At 46.5% G+C, this 13,809-nt stretch overlaps 1 protein-coding gene across 2 annotated transcripts in view; it reads right to left on the reverse strand.

Annotated features, from left to right (window-relative positions):
* PSD3 (pleckstrin and Sec7 domain containing 3) overlaps positions 1–13,809 on the reverse strand; it is a 1,257,010-nt gene that overhangs the window by 687,257 nt on the left and 555,944 nt on the right. For both annotated transcript variants that reach the window (XM_029601790.1, XM_029601782.1), the window contains exons 5-6: positions 12,044–12,238; positions 11,845–11,925 (exon numbers count right to left, since the gene is read on the reverse strand). In XM_029601790.1, the coding sequence (XP_029457650.1) occupies positions 11,845–11,925; positions 12,044–12,238 (276 nt within the window). The remainder of the gene's footprint in view (positions 1–11,844; positions 11,926–12,043; positions 12,239–13,809) is intronic.

Genomic DNA, 13,809 nt, shown 5'->3' on the forward strand with positions numbered 1-13,809 from the left:
TCGCTTTCACTTACATACAGGCTTTCAATCATACACATGTTCTCTTTATCTCTCTTAGTGCTATCACAGCGCGGGTCCGTAGAGCATGGTAGGCCCAGAGGTGGCTCCTCACGGCAATGGTCCGTTGGAAAGAGGAAGATCCACTATGAAATCAGTGGCAATGTGTGTCCACGGTTCACTGGGTGCGGGCAGTGGTTGCAAGAGACCCCAGAGTTGATCAGTCAGCAGCTTCTGACGGGCACGACTCCACATATGCTTGAGCATCCTTCCTCATGGTTGGCCACCAGTAGAACCTCTGGAGTGAAGATAGGGTTCTGGCTTGACCTGGATGGCCCACCAACAAGGAATCGTGAGCCCATCGAAGGATTTTTCTATGAAGTGGAGGGAGAACCACCATCTTCCCAGGTGGTATGGGGAATGTGGCGGAGAGAAGAACCTTGTCTGGATTGATGATGTGACACGGAACATCCGGAACGTCCTCTGTGGTGAAGGACCGGGAAAAGGCATTGGCTCTGGTATTCTTGCCGGCTGGCCAGTTCCGTAACAAGAAATTGAACAGAGTAAAAAAGAGAGACCAGCGGGCCTGCCGGTGATTAAGGCGTTGTGCATGGTGCAGGTACTCAAGGTTCTTGTGGTCTGAATATACCGTGACCTGGTGCTGAGCCCCCTCGAGCCAGGGGCACCACTCTTCAGAGGCGAGCTTAATTGCCAATAATTCTTTGTCCCCGATTCCATAATTGCACTCTGCAGGGGAGAAGCAGTGAGAGAAGAATGAACAGGGTTGTAAGGTGTGATTGGCAGAATGCTGGCTCAGGACTGCACCAACACCGACGTCAGATGCGTCAACTTCGACGATGAAAGGTCGAGGATCCAGGTGGCGTAAGCATGGTTCTCTAAGAAATGCGTCCTTAAGTTTCTGAAAGGCTAATGTGGCCTCAGGTGACCACTGCGAGGAGTTGGCTCCCTTGCGAGTCATGGCGGTGAGAGGGGCGGTCAGTGTGGAGTAATGTGGAATGAATGATCAGTAGTAATTAGTAAATCCCAGGAATCTACGAAGCGCCTTGAGACCCATTGGTTGGGGCCAATACTGGATGCTCTTGGTCTTTTGGGGATCCATCTGGAAGCCTGGACTTGAGACGATGTAGCTGAGAAAAGGAACAGTCTCTTGTTCAAAGGAACATTTTTCCAGCTTGGTGTACAAGCGATTGTCCCTTAGACACTCAAGAACTTTGCAGACATCTCGGCGATGATACTGGAGGTCCTGTGAGAATACCAGGATGTCATCCAGATAAACTACGATGCACTGATAGAGCATGTCTCTGAATACCTCATTCATCATGTTCTGGAACACCGCAGGGGTGTTACAAAGACCGAAGGGCATTACCAGGTATTCGAAATGGCCATCACAGGTGTTAAAAGTGGTTTTCCATTCGTCACCCTGGCATATCCGGATCAAATTGTAGGCCCCTCTCAGGTCCAACTTTGAGAATATTTTGGCCCCTTGGAGCCTGTCAAACAGTTCAGAGATGAGCGGCAAGGGGTATCGGTCCTTCTGGGTAATTTCATTTAAGCTGCGGTAATCTATACACGGCAAGAGGGAACCTTCCTTTTTACCCATGAAAAAGAATCCCGCTCCAGCAGGAGACTTAGTAGGTCGAATGAAGCCTTTTGCTAAATTCTCTTGTATGTAGTCTGACATAGCCTTAGTTTCTGTTAGCGAAAGTGGGTACACCCTTCTGCAAGGAGGCTCTGAATTAGGAAGTAAATTTATTGCACAGTCAAATGAGCGATGAGGTGGTAATGTGTCCGCAGCCTTCTTCGAAAAGACATCGGCGTAAGTGGAGTATTGCAGTGGGAGACCCGGAAGAGACATCATAGTGGTTAAGAAAGGCAGGGGTGACACGACCTCCAAGCAATTCTTATGACAGGAGTTACCCCACTGGGGAAGTTGCAAGGTGCCCCAGTTGAATTGCGGAGTGTGAAACTTCAACCACGGTAGTCCAAGAACCAGCGGATGGATGGCCTTGACTAGTACAAGAAAGAAGATGTCTCCATGTGCATGGATCCGGTACAAAGTTGGATGGGAACTGTGGAGCAAGTAACTTCGCCAGTAGCGACTCACCATGGATAAAGGAGAGCAATAATGGCGTGGGAGTACGGACCGTGGGAATCCGGAGATGCTCCACCAGCTGTCGGATGATAAAATTACCACCAGCCCCGGAATCCACTAAGGCTAAGGTGTGAAATTCCAGGGTACCTGAGTTGATGGAAACAGGTAACGTTAATGGAAGAGAGGGTGATGTCAGGCCTAGGAGAAGTCCTCCGGCAGAACCTAGGCCTGGGAGTTTCCCCAGACAGAGTGGGCAGGCAGGTACCGCTTGCCTGGGTTGACCACAATACATACATAGCCCTGAACATAGGCAGCAACGTTTCTCCTTCGAGGAGAAGTGGCTGCGACCCATCTGCATAGGTTCCCCCTCATCGATATCTTGCAAAGCAGCGGTCTTCGTGGAAGGTGCTGGGTGGATGCGGGGAGTACCAGTAGCCACCCTCTTGGGACCTCTAGTCTCTTGGGAACGTTCATGAAAACGGCGGTCAATGCGGCCTGCAAGATCCATGAGAGTATCCAGGGTGTCAGGAAGTTCTCGAGCTGCTAGCTCATCTTTGATGCGTGGACTCAACCCTTCAAGGAAGATTGCACATAAGCAGCCCAAATCCCAGTGCAGCTCAGACGCAAGGGTCCTAAACTCGATGACATATTCGGTAAGGGATCTGGAACCTTGATGCAGGTGCAGTAGTGTGGAACCAGTGTGGAACCAGCGAGCCTTGCGAGCGGGATCGTCAAAGGAAAAGGGCGAGGATGCCCGGCAGATCTTGGAGGATCGGGTCCCCTCATTCCCACAGGGGTGATGCCCAGGCCAACGCCTGTCCTTCTAGCAGGGATAGTATGTAAGTTGTCTTGGTAGCTACGTCAGGGAAGTATGCAGGTTGTAAGGAAAAGTTCATGTTGCACTGATTCAAGAAACCCCTACAAGACAAGGGGTCACTGAAAAACAAAGAGGTGCTGGCAGGGGCGCAGGTGGCCAAAACGAAGGCATCTGTGGAGTGGAGTTCAATTTAGCAGATGTCGAGGCAGTGTCCAGCCGGTTATTTAAAATATTTATGGTGTTAGCCAAGTTCTCCAAAACTTTCTGTTGATCTGAAATTCACTGGGCCAGGCCAGGGATGGCAATCTGTTAGGATATGTCAGTATGTGGGCCCTTTGGCCGAGGTGAGAGGTGGTACTGCCCAGGGGAGGAGCCCCGTTGAGCCTCAACATCGGGAGGCGGAGCCTCGCTGCGGGATGATATACAGCAGAAGTTATGTATGGAGAAAGAGAGGTTGACCCCAGGAAGTGGGCCATGGAGCGCCAGTGCAAGCTGACATCAGACTCAGCTGATGACTAGAGTCAGGCAATAGCTGCGGCACTACTCGAGGAGCGGGGGTGCCGGGAAGTAGTTACAGTCTCTGTAGTACACTGCTCAGTAGAAATGGTACACAAGAGGGTTCCTCGGTGGGAGGTCATGGTAGTGGTCCACAGAGCGGGGTACACTGACAAGGCTTCCTCTTAGTGGTATCACGGCGCGGATCCATAGAGCAGGGAAGACCCGGAGGTGGCTCCTCACGGCAATGGTCCGCAGAGCGGGGTACACCAGAGAGGGATTCCACGTAGATAACACACACAGCGTGGTATTCACAGCAACTGGAGACAAGTAGAAATTCCGTAGAAAACCTCAGGGGGCGAGGCAGGCAGGAATCCATGTGAAAGGCCCTCCGGGAAGTGGATAGCCAAGACACTAGGAACGACCCACGAGGAGCAGTTACCCGATAGTCTCAAACCACGGAAGCCGGAACGAAACAACGCTGAAGTGAGAGTAGGTAGAAACAGCAAGTGAACTCGTTGCCAAGTTGCCAGCTGTCTGGGCTGGCGAGCTTAAATATAGGAGTTGAATGACGTCATCTGATGGGAACGCCCGAGGTTCCCGCCATGATGTGGTTAAAGCAGGTCGGAGAGCGTGCGCGCATGCCTAGGAAACCCAGAGGTCAAGATGGTCAGCAGCATCCATGCTGCACAGGTAAGGAGGCCGGAAGGCCTGTGGTAGCTGGCAGAAGCCGCGAGTTCGCCCAACAGAACCAAAGAAATAAAAAGCGAGGTGAGCAGTAGTGGTTGCAGCCGTCTGCGACCGTGGAGAGTAACAAGTAGAAGTTCTTAAGATATCTGAAAATTATGTATCTCCTGTGAGTAAAGCAGAGTTGCTTACCTTTATCATGTGTTCTAAGAAGACAGCAGGATGTTAGTCCTCACACTTGGGTGACATCATTGAATGGAGCCCGGTCCGGAACTTTGATATCAAAGATTCTAGAACTTTCAAGCTTGCCCTACTGAGCATGTGCAGCTGTAGTTATCACCCTACCCCCTAGGCAGAGTCCCTCAGTCCATGATATAGCTCATACATGGAAAAATCAACTCCCAGGGGAGGAGGATGAATTTCTTGAGGATGAACATCTTGCTGTCCTCGGAGAACACATGTTACAGGTAAGCAACTCTGCTTTCTCCAAGGACAAGCAGGATGGTAGTCCTCTCACATGGGTGATTCCCAAGCTATAGGCTATCTGAGCAGGAAAAAGCAGGAAACCGTACAGTGCTGAAAGCTCCATTTCTCTCTCTTTTGCCTGTGAGGCAGCCAACCCACAAAGGGGTCTAGGTGGGAAAAGATTTGAGTTCTACAAAGAGAAAACCATAAAAAAGACTGAAACACAATACCTCAATGCATAGCAAAGGCACTTAAGTCAGGGGAGTGATGCAAATGCCAGCAAGAAACATACTCCACATCATGGAAAACATTACAAACAGGGTTTCAGATCAGTAAACTCTAATGACGACAATAGGTCTAGATCCTCCTGTATACAGAAACAATTCTAGAGACATAAACAAGAAAAGAACTCTTGGTCGAAGACAGCATACTTTCGTTCGGTGTTACAAGACAACTGAAAAACCAACTGGGGCCCAAAAGCTCTCCAGAAAGAAATTGCGGTCCACAGGCATCTAAAAGACAGAATGCATCTGCAGAAGTGTGCTCCATGTTTGGCTGATAGGTACAATGGGCAGAAAAACTCAAGCAACGCTTGGAAGAATAATCAGCAACAATGGCAGGGTCTGTGACAGACCCGGATTGTCAAAGTACCAGATATAGCTGACCATGCAGGACAGCATCAAGAGTTTTAGGGGATGAAAGGCAATCCCTGAATGTGATCGCTAGCCCAAACCCCGAGCAGGGAAATAAGTTAGGCCTGAAGCTCACCCAAATTGCACCCTGTCAAGGGCAGGGCTATCCATCCTCTCTACAGGATATTTCAGGTGAACAAGAAGGCACTTTGGACAGCCCAGTGAAGTGAGACAAGCTAAAGGGAATACTGGCCACAAATTGCAAAAACATAGGGAAAAAGTGCTGTATCTTTCCATGCAGTTATACACTAAGATGTATAAATCACAACCACAGAAGCAAACTCCTCTCCAACCTTATTAAACAAAACAAAAAAGGAGAGAGAAATATAAATATAAATCTCCCGATCAGTTTATTTATTCAAAAAGAAACTTCAAATGATTAGCGACAGTATCATAACTAGAGTGCCTCCGTTTTAATCCACTGTCTCTCGCCACACAATGCATCATGGCGCCATTTTTGAAAGTGATTTGTGCAAGCTACTTGTGAGAACCACATTTCTTAAATAAGGATGTGGGTATGTGAAGAAGTTTTGGCATTTTGGTGATGTTTATTAGTAATGTATATTAGTCGCTAATTTAATGTAAACCAATGTTACTAATGCCTTCAATGTAAAGCGCTGTTGCTAGTTATTGTTTAAATGTAAACCGATATGATGTTACTAAACGAATGCCGGTATATAAAAGCTGCAAATAAATAAAATGTTTGATATAAAATCTATCCCTGATGAAGGCCGGTTGGCCGAAACACGGTCTGTGTTGGGAACATTTGGAACAGCAAAATTAATGAACGCCGAATTATATGAGCTAAGTGGGAATACTGTGAACAGTAAAATTATTGAACGCCAGATTATATGACTAAATATTTTGTAGTTTAAGTAGTGTGGATAAAGAGTAGTTCATAGAACAAAGTATTAGTTTTTTATAAAAGTTAAAAAAATTTTCTTAAAGTAAAGGCAAAAAAATAAAACAACATTTTATGAGTGTGACGTTATATGATTACAATTCACAGTGCCGCTAAGGCTGATACTGCCTGGGGACCATTGTCTGGCGAGAGACAGTGGATAAAAAATGGAGGCACTCTAGTTATGATACTGTCTCTACTCATTTGAAGTTTCATTTTGAATAAAAAAACTGATCGAGAGATTTATATTTCCCTTTCCTTTTTTGTTTTGTTTAATACATTAAGATGTACCACAAACGCCCTAGCTTTTCTTCCCCTCCCCTCGACATTTCAACTGGAAGTCGAAATGAGCGAAGAACACAAGGAGGCAGACTGATAAGACTGTAGGGGTAAGAACAAGTTGCTAGGTTGTATATCTCAACCTCAAGCGAATAACTCACTGACAATTCCACTAGGAAGTTACCCACAGAGAAAGAGCCCTCAGCCTGCTTGGAACAGCTGAAACTGAGCGCAAATCTCCAAAGGATTACATCCAGAAACACTCCACCAAGAGACAGGAAGCCAGGGTGCTACAAGTGCAAACCCCTGTAGAACAGGATTTCTTCACTGGCCTGGAAAGCCTAAGGGTTCTAGGGCAGGGTCAGTGTGATCTCGGAACAGACTGCCCACCAACCTGGCTTAGGTATTAATATTTCAGCCATGATTACATATACTTCCCCCAAGGAAGCATGCTGTCCAGTAAATGGAACAACCATTGCATGAACCAGGACTCTCCTGTCTGCAGACTGGGTTAACCCTAAAATAAGGAAGTATAGCTTGCAAACCACTGCAACCAAAGAGTAGCACCTCTGTTGCGGGGGTTCCCTTGTCTCCTAACTTCCTCAGCCATAGATATGGCGATAGGTTGAAAAGCATACTTTGCAATTAGATGGACTAGAGCCCTCTTCACTGAGGTAGGTCCCACAGGCGATAATGACTAGCAATAGTGACCCTCCACGAAAAACACCCATTGAGCTCAGCAGGGATCAAAAGTGACTTCTGCAAGGGAGAAATCCCTAATCTTCACTGGGGAGCTACCCCAAAATGGAGACTCCTAGTACGATGAGGAGACCGAATCTGGAATGGTTCCCTCGTGAAATAGACCTGCTGTGCCTTAGGACAACCTAAGGAGAGTGCTATTGCCGACAGGCTCTCAGATCCCGTGAGGAACAGAGAGTGACCTCCAGTAGGAAGCAATGACATCCCTTATCCGGGAAACGGTGAACAAGGGACACCCACTGTAGGGATGGACAACCAGGTGTCCAGGGGGGGATCCATAAGGGTTACCCTGAAAACCCAATCATATCTCCCCTTCCTGAAAAGACAGGAAAGCAATGGGAATTGGGGCCTCCCGAGCCCGAAAAGTCTTCCTACTCTCTAGGTGAGAGTTGGGTTACAGTCACTGATCATTGAGGTTCAGAAGCGACCAAATAATCCACTTGCAGCCACCTTCAGATGAGGTAGGCCACCATGGTAATCAATAAAGGGACCCTAGCAAAAACAGTCCAATGACTGCCATTACTGTTCCTCGGTCCTGGCCTACAAAAGAATCAAGGCTCCAGTTCGGCGATAAACCTGCAAGGAATGGAGCCCAGGGGGTTTCCCCACAAAGGAGATTTCTAACATGGGAGGGGTCAAAAGACAGTCCTCTTCTGAGGAAGGGGAAGACTCCGGACACTACCCTCCTGGTATTCAGTCCCATAGGGTCTAGACCAAGAGCGCAGCCTTAGATCACTCCTGTGGCTGCAGCGCACAACCTGTTGTGCTCACCACGAGGGAAACACTCAGACACCAATACAGTAGAGGGTAATTGGAAGAATAGTGCCCTCCACCGTAAAAGCATGCTGACCAGTACTCAGAGTAGTATCCTATTCTATGGTTGGTGGCATACCTACGAACCCACTCAGCGTTCTTGTGGGTAAAATTCCACAGCACAGCAAGGACCAAGCACCATCTGTTAAGAATCAGTGGCTGTACACTGCCAAAAAGCAATCACAGAGTTTGTGATGGCGCCTTCCTCGCCAGTGCTCCCTAGCACCTCATGGTGCAGAACAGATGAGGAGGCTGATACCTTGACACGACGATAGCAGAACCCTGGTATTGCTGTGTACTGTGCCTGAGGCGCTTGAAGTAGATAATCTCTGCTGTACCCAACTGCGCATGCTGCGCTCCACTGTCGCACTAACGCCCTATGGAATAACTAGAAACAGTGTGACAATGACGTCCCCAGTACCACTAGGGCTCTGATTATAACATGGTGGTGGATGGCATTCTATGGCGTCACCCCCTTGGTGCTCCCAGTACTTGATAACGCTCCAAGAGGCTGAACACAGCCCTTGAAATTGCATTGGGAATGGCTCTCAGACGTTTCCCTCATGGAATGGCAGCAGCAAAGTCCATGGTGACCAATGGTTCCCATTGTGCTCTGCGGTAGTGTACTGCAGCATCCGACTGCATCCACTGGTGTCCACCGCGTGGTGACAGTGCCTGTGGGCCCTTAGCACTCTCACACTCATCAACGATGGATCGCATCAATGGCACCAAACAATGCTGCACCTAGGGCTTCGACAGCGCTTGACTGTGTCTTGACCAGTTTGACAGTATATAGCACCAACCCCGGCGCCTGCAGACTTCAACAGCCCAGTGGCACTGATAGACCCAGGTGCACAAAGGCATTGATGGATTAGTGATACAGAGGATGGCAGGGGCGCCTGCAGGCAGAGGCTCTGCAGCCCCAACATGGCCCTGAGTTGCCTCATCGACATTTCCCCTCAGCTCACCTATATGTCTGAGGGCATCAACGCTGCAAGCTTGATGGTGTCCCTCGCCAGTGGCTATCGCTAAGGTACCCCCACAGTGATGGGACAGCACAATGCTCCTCGGTACCCCATCTGGACACTACAAAGGAGCCTTGAGGGCACCGGACCACTGTACCTGGATGCCATGGCGCTCTGGGGTGCCTTAAGTAGATACCCACCCTGGCGCTCGACAGCACCAAGTTCATCCAAGGCCCAAACCTCCTGTCATCCAAAAGCTTCAGTGGCACTCGAGGGCTCTCAAGAGCCCCAGTGTTGGATGGCCTCGAGGCAACCAGAGCACTCATTAGCAATCACAGTGCCTCATCGATGGTGCTCAACATTGTCAAGAGCGGCAATGAATGGCATGGCATTGAGGGGGGCCATGGTATCGAGGCAGCTCTGTACTGCGATGGCATCAACAGCAACCAAGGCATTTAGGCCATGTATATCAATGGCATCGAGGACGGCCACACACACATGTTGATGGGATTGAGGGCGATGATGACACTGATGACCTCAAGGGCATCAAGGACGGCTCCAATGGCGTCACGGGGGACCATTGCACTTGATGGCAGTCCTGGTCCCCGACACTAGAGGTTGGTGCCACTTCTCCATCACATCAAGGTCCAAGATGCTCTATGACGCTAAGGTAGATGCCATTCCTCTGGTGCATCAAGACTCTACAGCACCCACAGATGCCTATGGCACAGAAGGCACAGCCATCACAATGAAGCGTACACAGCACCTGATGACATCCATGTGGCCCTTATGTCAGAGGGCATTAACGCACCTCAATGGTATCGAGGGTGACCATGGCACACAATGGCAGTCCTGGTCCCCAATGCGGTCCTGACATCAACATGTCAGATCATTGGTACACTGGCCACAGATGTGCATGGGCAATCGTTACTGGGCATGGCACTGAAGGTGCAGCAGCAAGCTGCTTGCCCAGGCTCCTGCTCACCCTGTCTCAAAAGGAGACTGTTCTGCCATGTCAGCAAGCAGGAGGGGAGGTTATGTCTTCCAGGGCTCCTACCCATGGAGACTTTCCTTTGAATTTGGAGACGATGAGCTTTCCCCGCCACAGGAACGGTGTGGTCCTCGATCATTTCACTGTCCGAATGTCCCTCAATGCCGATCAATCAGGGAAACAACATGGAACTCCTGCCGGGGTAGACCTCAAGTGAATCCACAGGCTCAGCAGCCTACACAGATCACCCAAGGACTGCATTCTGTAAGTCCTGCCAGCACCTAACAAAGGTATAAAAACAGAGCAAGGAGAGGACACAGATACTAAACTGCAGGTGCAGTATTTGTTTAATAACAGATAGTATTAGACTAACTGCCAGCGACTAAGGCCCGCCATGTGGCTGGCAGACAGCGGAAAGAAGAGGAAAAACAGAAAAGAAAAAAGAAAAGAAAACTACCATAAGTTAAAGGAAAGAAAAACAACTGCAGCTCTAGAAAAAAATCACTTACAAAAACTGTGAGGAGAGAAAGCTGAATACTGTGACACACACGGCTCCATAGGAAAAAAAGAGACAGAGAGACTCTGCCTAGGGGACAAGGTGATAACTACAGCTGCATATGCTCAATAGGGCATGTTTGAAAGTTCTAGAATCTTTGAGATGAAAGTTCTGGACTGGGCTCCATCCAATGTCTCCCATGTGTGAGGACTACCATCCAGTACCGGGAGGTATGAAAGTGGAGCTGGAAGGCAGACTATCTAGTGGGGAAGTGTCCTTTGATATCTTGGACATCTGCCTTTCTGGAGAAATCAGCAGAGGAAGAAATCCAAAGGGTATCACTTTTGGTCTCTTTTGTGTTTGATCAAGATAAGGACTTTATTCTTCGTCTTTATTTTGGGAATAAGAAAACTGTATTTTTTGAAAGAAGGTTTGGGTATGCCCAGACCTATGTAAAAAAAATCGAGACTGTCGAAAAAATTTCTGGAAATGCATCAGAAGGTTATATATCTAAGAGCATTTTTTGTCTGTTTTCCTTGTAAATGTATAGTTACAATTTCAGAAAATTACATATATCTTTTTCAAACCCTCACAGCTTTTACTTTTTCTTGGACTTTAAGAAGATGGCAAGTAGAGATGAAGTGGGAACTAGCTGAGATTGCGGATTAGGTTGTTAATAACAGTATATAGCAGAATATGGCTCATTCTTAAATGTCCTTATTTTTTTCCTTGTAGCCATATCCTGAAAGTTTTTATTTTATTCTTTCATCCTTCTTATCTAGTGGAATGCTTGGAGATATAGGTTTTCTTAGGTTTAAAGTACTATGTTTTCTTCAGTTTTGTTTTTTTTGTTTGTTACTTGCATAAGAACTCCTATTTCTGTTCTGAAGTGTATGCTTGTGTAATTATTGGAAAGTATAAATAATTTTAAAAAATCCTCTAGACAAAACCACTACAGAAATACACAATTATGATTACCATTTCAGAACTGCTTCAGCTATTCATCTTATTTTGCAGTGACACCTTATGTTTCAACTGTAATGAATGTTGAAAGTCTTTCCATTGAAATCAATCAGCAATATGAGCCTCCTGTGCCCTGCTACACCTTCATCCCTTGTTCTCACTGTGCAAATGCAAACACACATGTGATGTTCAATCTAATGTGACTTTCCCCTGAGAGCAGGCAAACTGTTCAAACATCGCAGGTCAAACAGTATTAGTAACACCCCTAGGCTACAGAACCTGGGGATTTTCTCACACTCTGAAGAAATAATCTAATATATATTAGAGGTCCTGTTTACATGGGGGAAAAATCCCTATTAAAATGCATGCTCCTTAAATTATAGCAGATTATATTTTTGCACAAGTACCCACCTGAGTGATTGATCCAGTGACATTCCTGTGAAGTCAAAAAACTTAAGGTACTCTTCGGCCACTAGCTTGCTGAATTCGTTGCTATAAAAGCATAAAAAAAATGTTAAATATTTTAAATAGTTCAGAAGTTATGTCACACAAAAACAAACAGACATTCCTATTGCCTACAAGAGGAAAAGCTGTGATGTCAAATACCTACTTTTTGCCCAGGTGCTTAGCCACATCTGAGCACCTGAACCCGTCCCGCAGGTAGAGGCGCTTGGCCAGTCTCCTAGCTGCTTCCACATTACTGTTGGTGCCATTGCTGAGGTTTTCACTGCTTCCTTTGTCCAGCAGCTCTGTGCTCCCCATCTCGGAGCCAGGCTCCAAGCGTGTGCTCTTCAGTCCAGCATTGCTGTCACAGAAAGCAGAGAAAACATGGGCTTTCAGGAGGAGGAGGGAAACAAAGATTTGTTCGGTAGACGAAGAAAGCAACAAAATCCATTTTTATGTAATGTACATTTCGTTTGGGGTGGAAGGGGAGAAATAAAAAAGGAAAAATCTTTCAAAACAGTATCCTTACCGGACAGGGACGTAATACGATCTTGAATGTATATAGAACTGCTGCTTTCAAGGGACTATCCAATTAAAAAAAAAATAAAAATAGAACGCACAGCCTAAAGTTGCTTTCAAGAAACTAATATGCAACCACATATGAAAAGAAAGGAAAAAAGTCAGTATATCAGCTCAAATATAAACATGGACTTTTTACCTGAAAAGAACGCTAGTAACACCAGAGCTTATGGCATGGAAATCAATTTGTCCATTCTTTTTAGGATGCTTAAAAATTACACAGACATCAGCTTTATTACTTAATTAATATAGTTGGCATGCACACACGTACAAATATACATATGGATGGATATTGTTTTGTAGGTAGAAAGAACAAACAAATGTAAACATATGCAAATTCAGAAACAGATACAAAAAAACCCCCCTAAAACAAACAACCTGTACTATCTATATCTAAAGAGAAAAATCAGCTGACCAATAATGCCTTGTCCCCAACACTAAAGTCTATTTGGAGACTTTTTTTTTACATGAATGAATACATTTCATTGATTAACACAACTGCTGCCATAGCAGCATTGTGATCAGTTGGCATTTGGGCAGGTTTACTACGCAGATGCCTTTATTGCCACTATATCAGTATCAGCAAGATTTGCCAAAGGTAATGATCCATGCAAAACAGTCACCAGAAAAAGAAGAGGTCCTCTAAACAGCACATGCTTCCTCTCTCCTTTTTATAACAAGTTGTCCGTAACCACACCACACTTCAAACAATATATGGTGGGCTGGTACACAGAGAGGTTGCACAAGCACTTCCTGTAATACAGCAAATGAACAACCAGACCACTGGACGTTCTGCATGGCGTTGTCCAGTTTCCGGTTGGTCCTCTCCCTTTTTGCCATGATCCAGTACAGAAAACGGCATGTCAAAATAAAAAAAAAGAGAGAGAAAAAAGTTCATCTCTCTCTGCTGGCCTTGATGGACATCAACAGCTGATGCAACACAAACTCATTCTCAACTGTTTCCCTCTCCAGTTACCCCCCCCCCCCTCCCTCTTAATTTCTCAAAAATCATTCATAAGGCATTGCTGCAGTCCACAGGAGGCATTTTGCATTGCTTTTAACCAATAAAGTGATTATCTGGCACTGTTTGCTGGCTCAGATTATCAACTTCTCACATGCTACACAGGGCTAGCACAATGTGTATTCATGAAAACGGCACAGAATTATTTATTTCTGTTTATACCTGGCAGGACACAAATGAAAATGTAGTGTTGTCATGGGCTTTTATCTGACTCTAATCAAACTTGACAGGCTGATTTAGGTCTGGTGTTGCCACACCGCACCTATGGATTTATAATTTCAACCTCTAGGAGAGGCAGGATTACAAGTCCAGACATGTAAGGGGGCAAAACC

The sequence above is a fragment of the Rhinatrema bivittatum genome, chromosome 1 (genome assembly GCF_901001135.1).
Source record: "Rhinatrema bivittatum chromosome 1, aRhiBiv1.1, whole genome shotgun sequence".
Classification (NCBI taxonomy): domain Eukaryota; kingdom Metazoa; phylum Chordata; class Amphibia; order Gymnophiona; family Rhinatrematidae; genus Rhinatrema; species Rhinatrema bivittatum.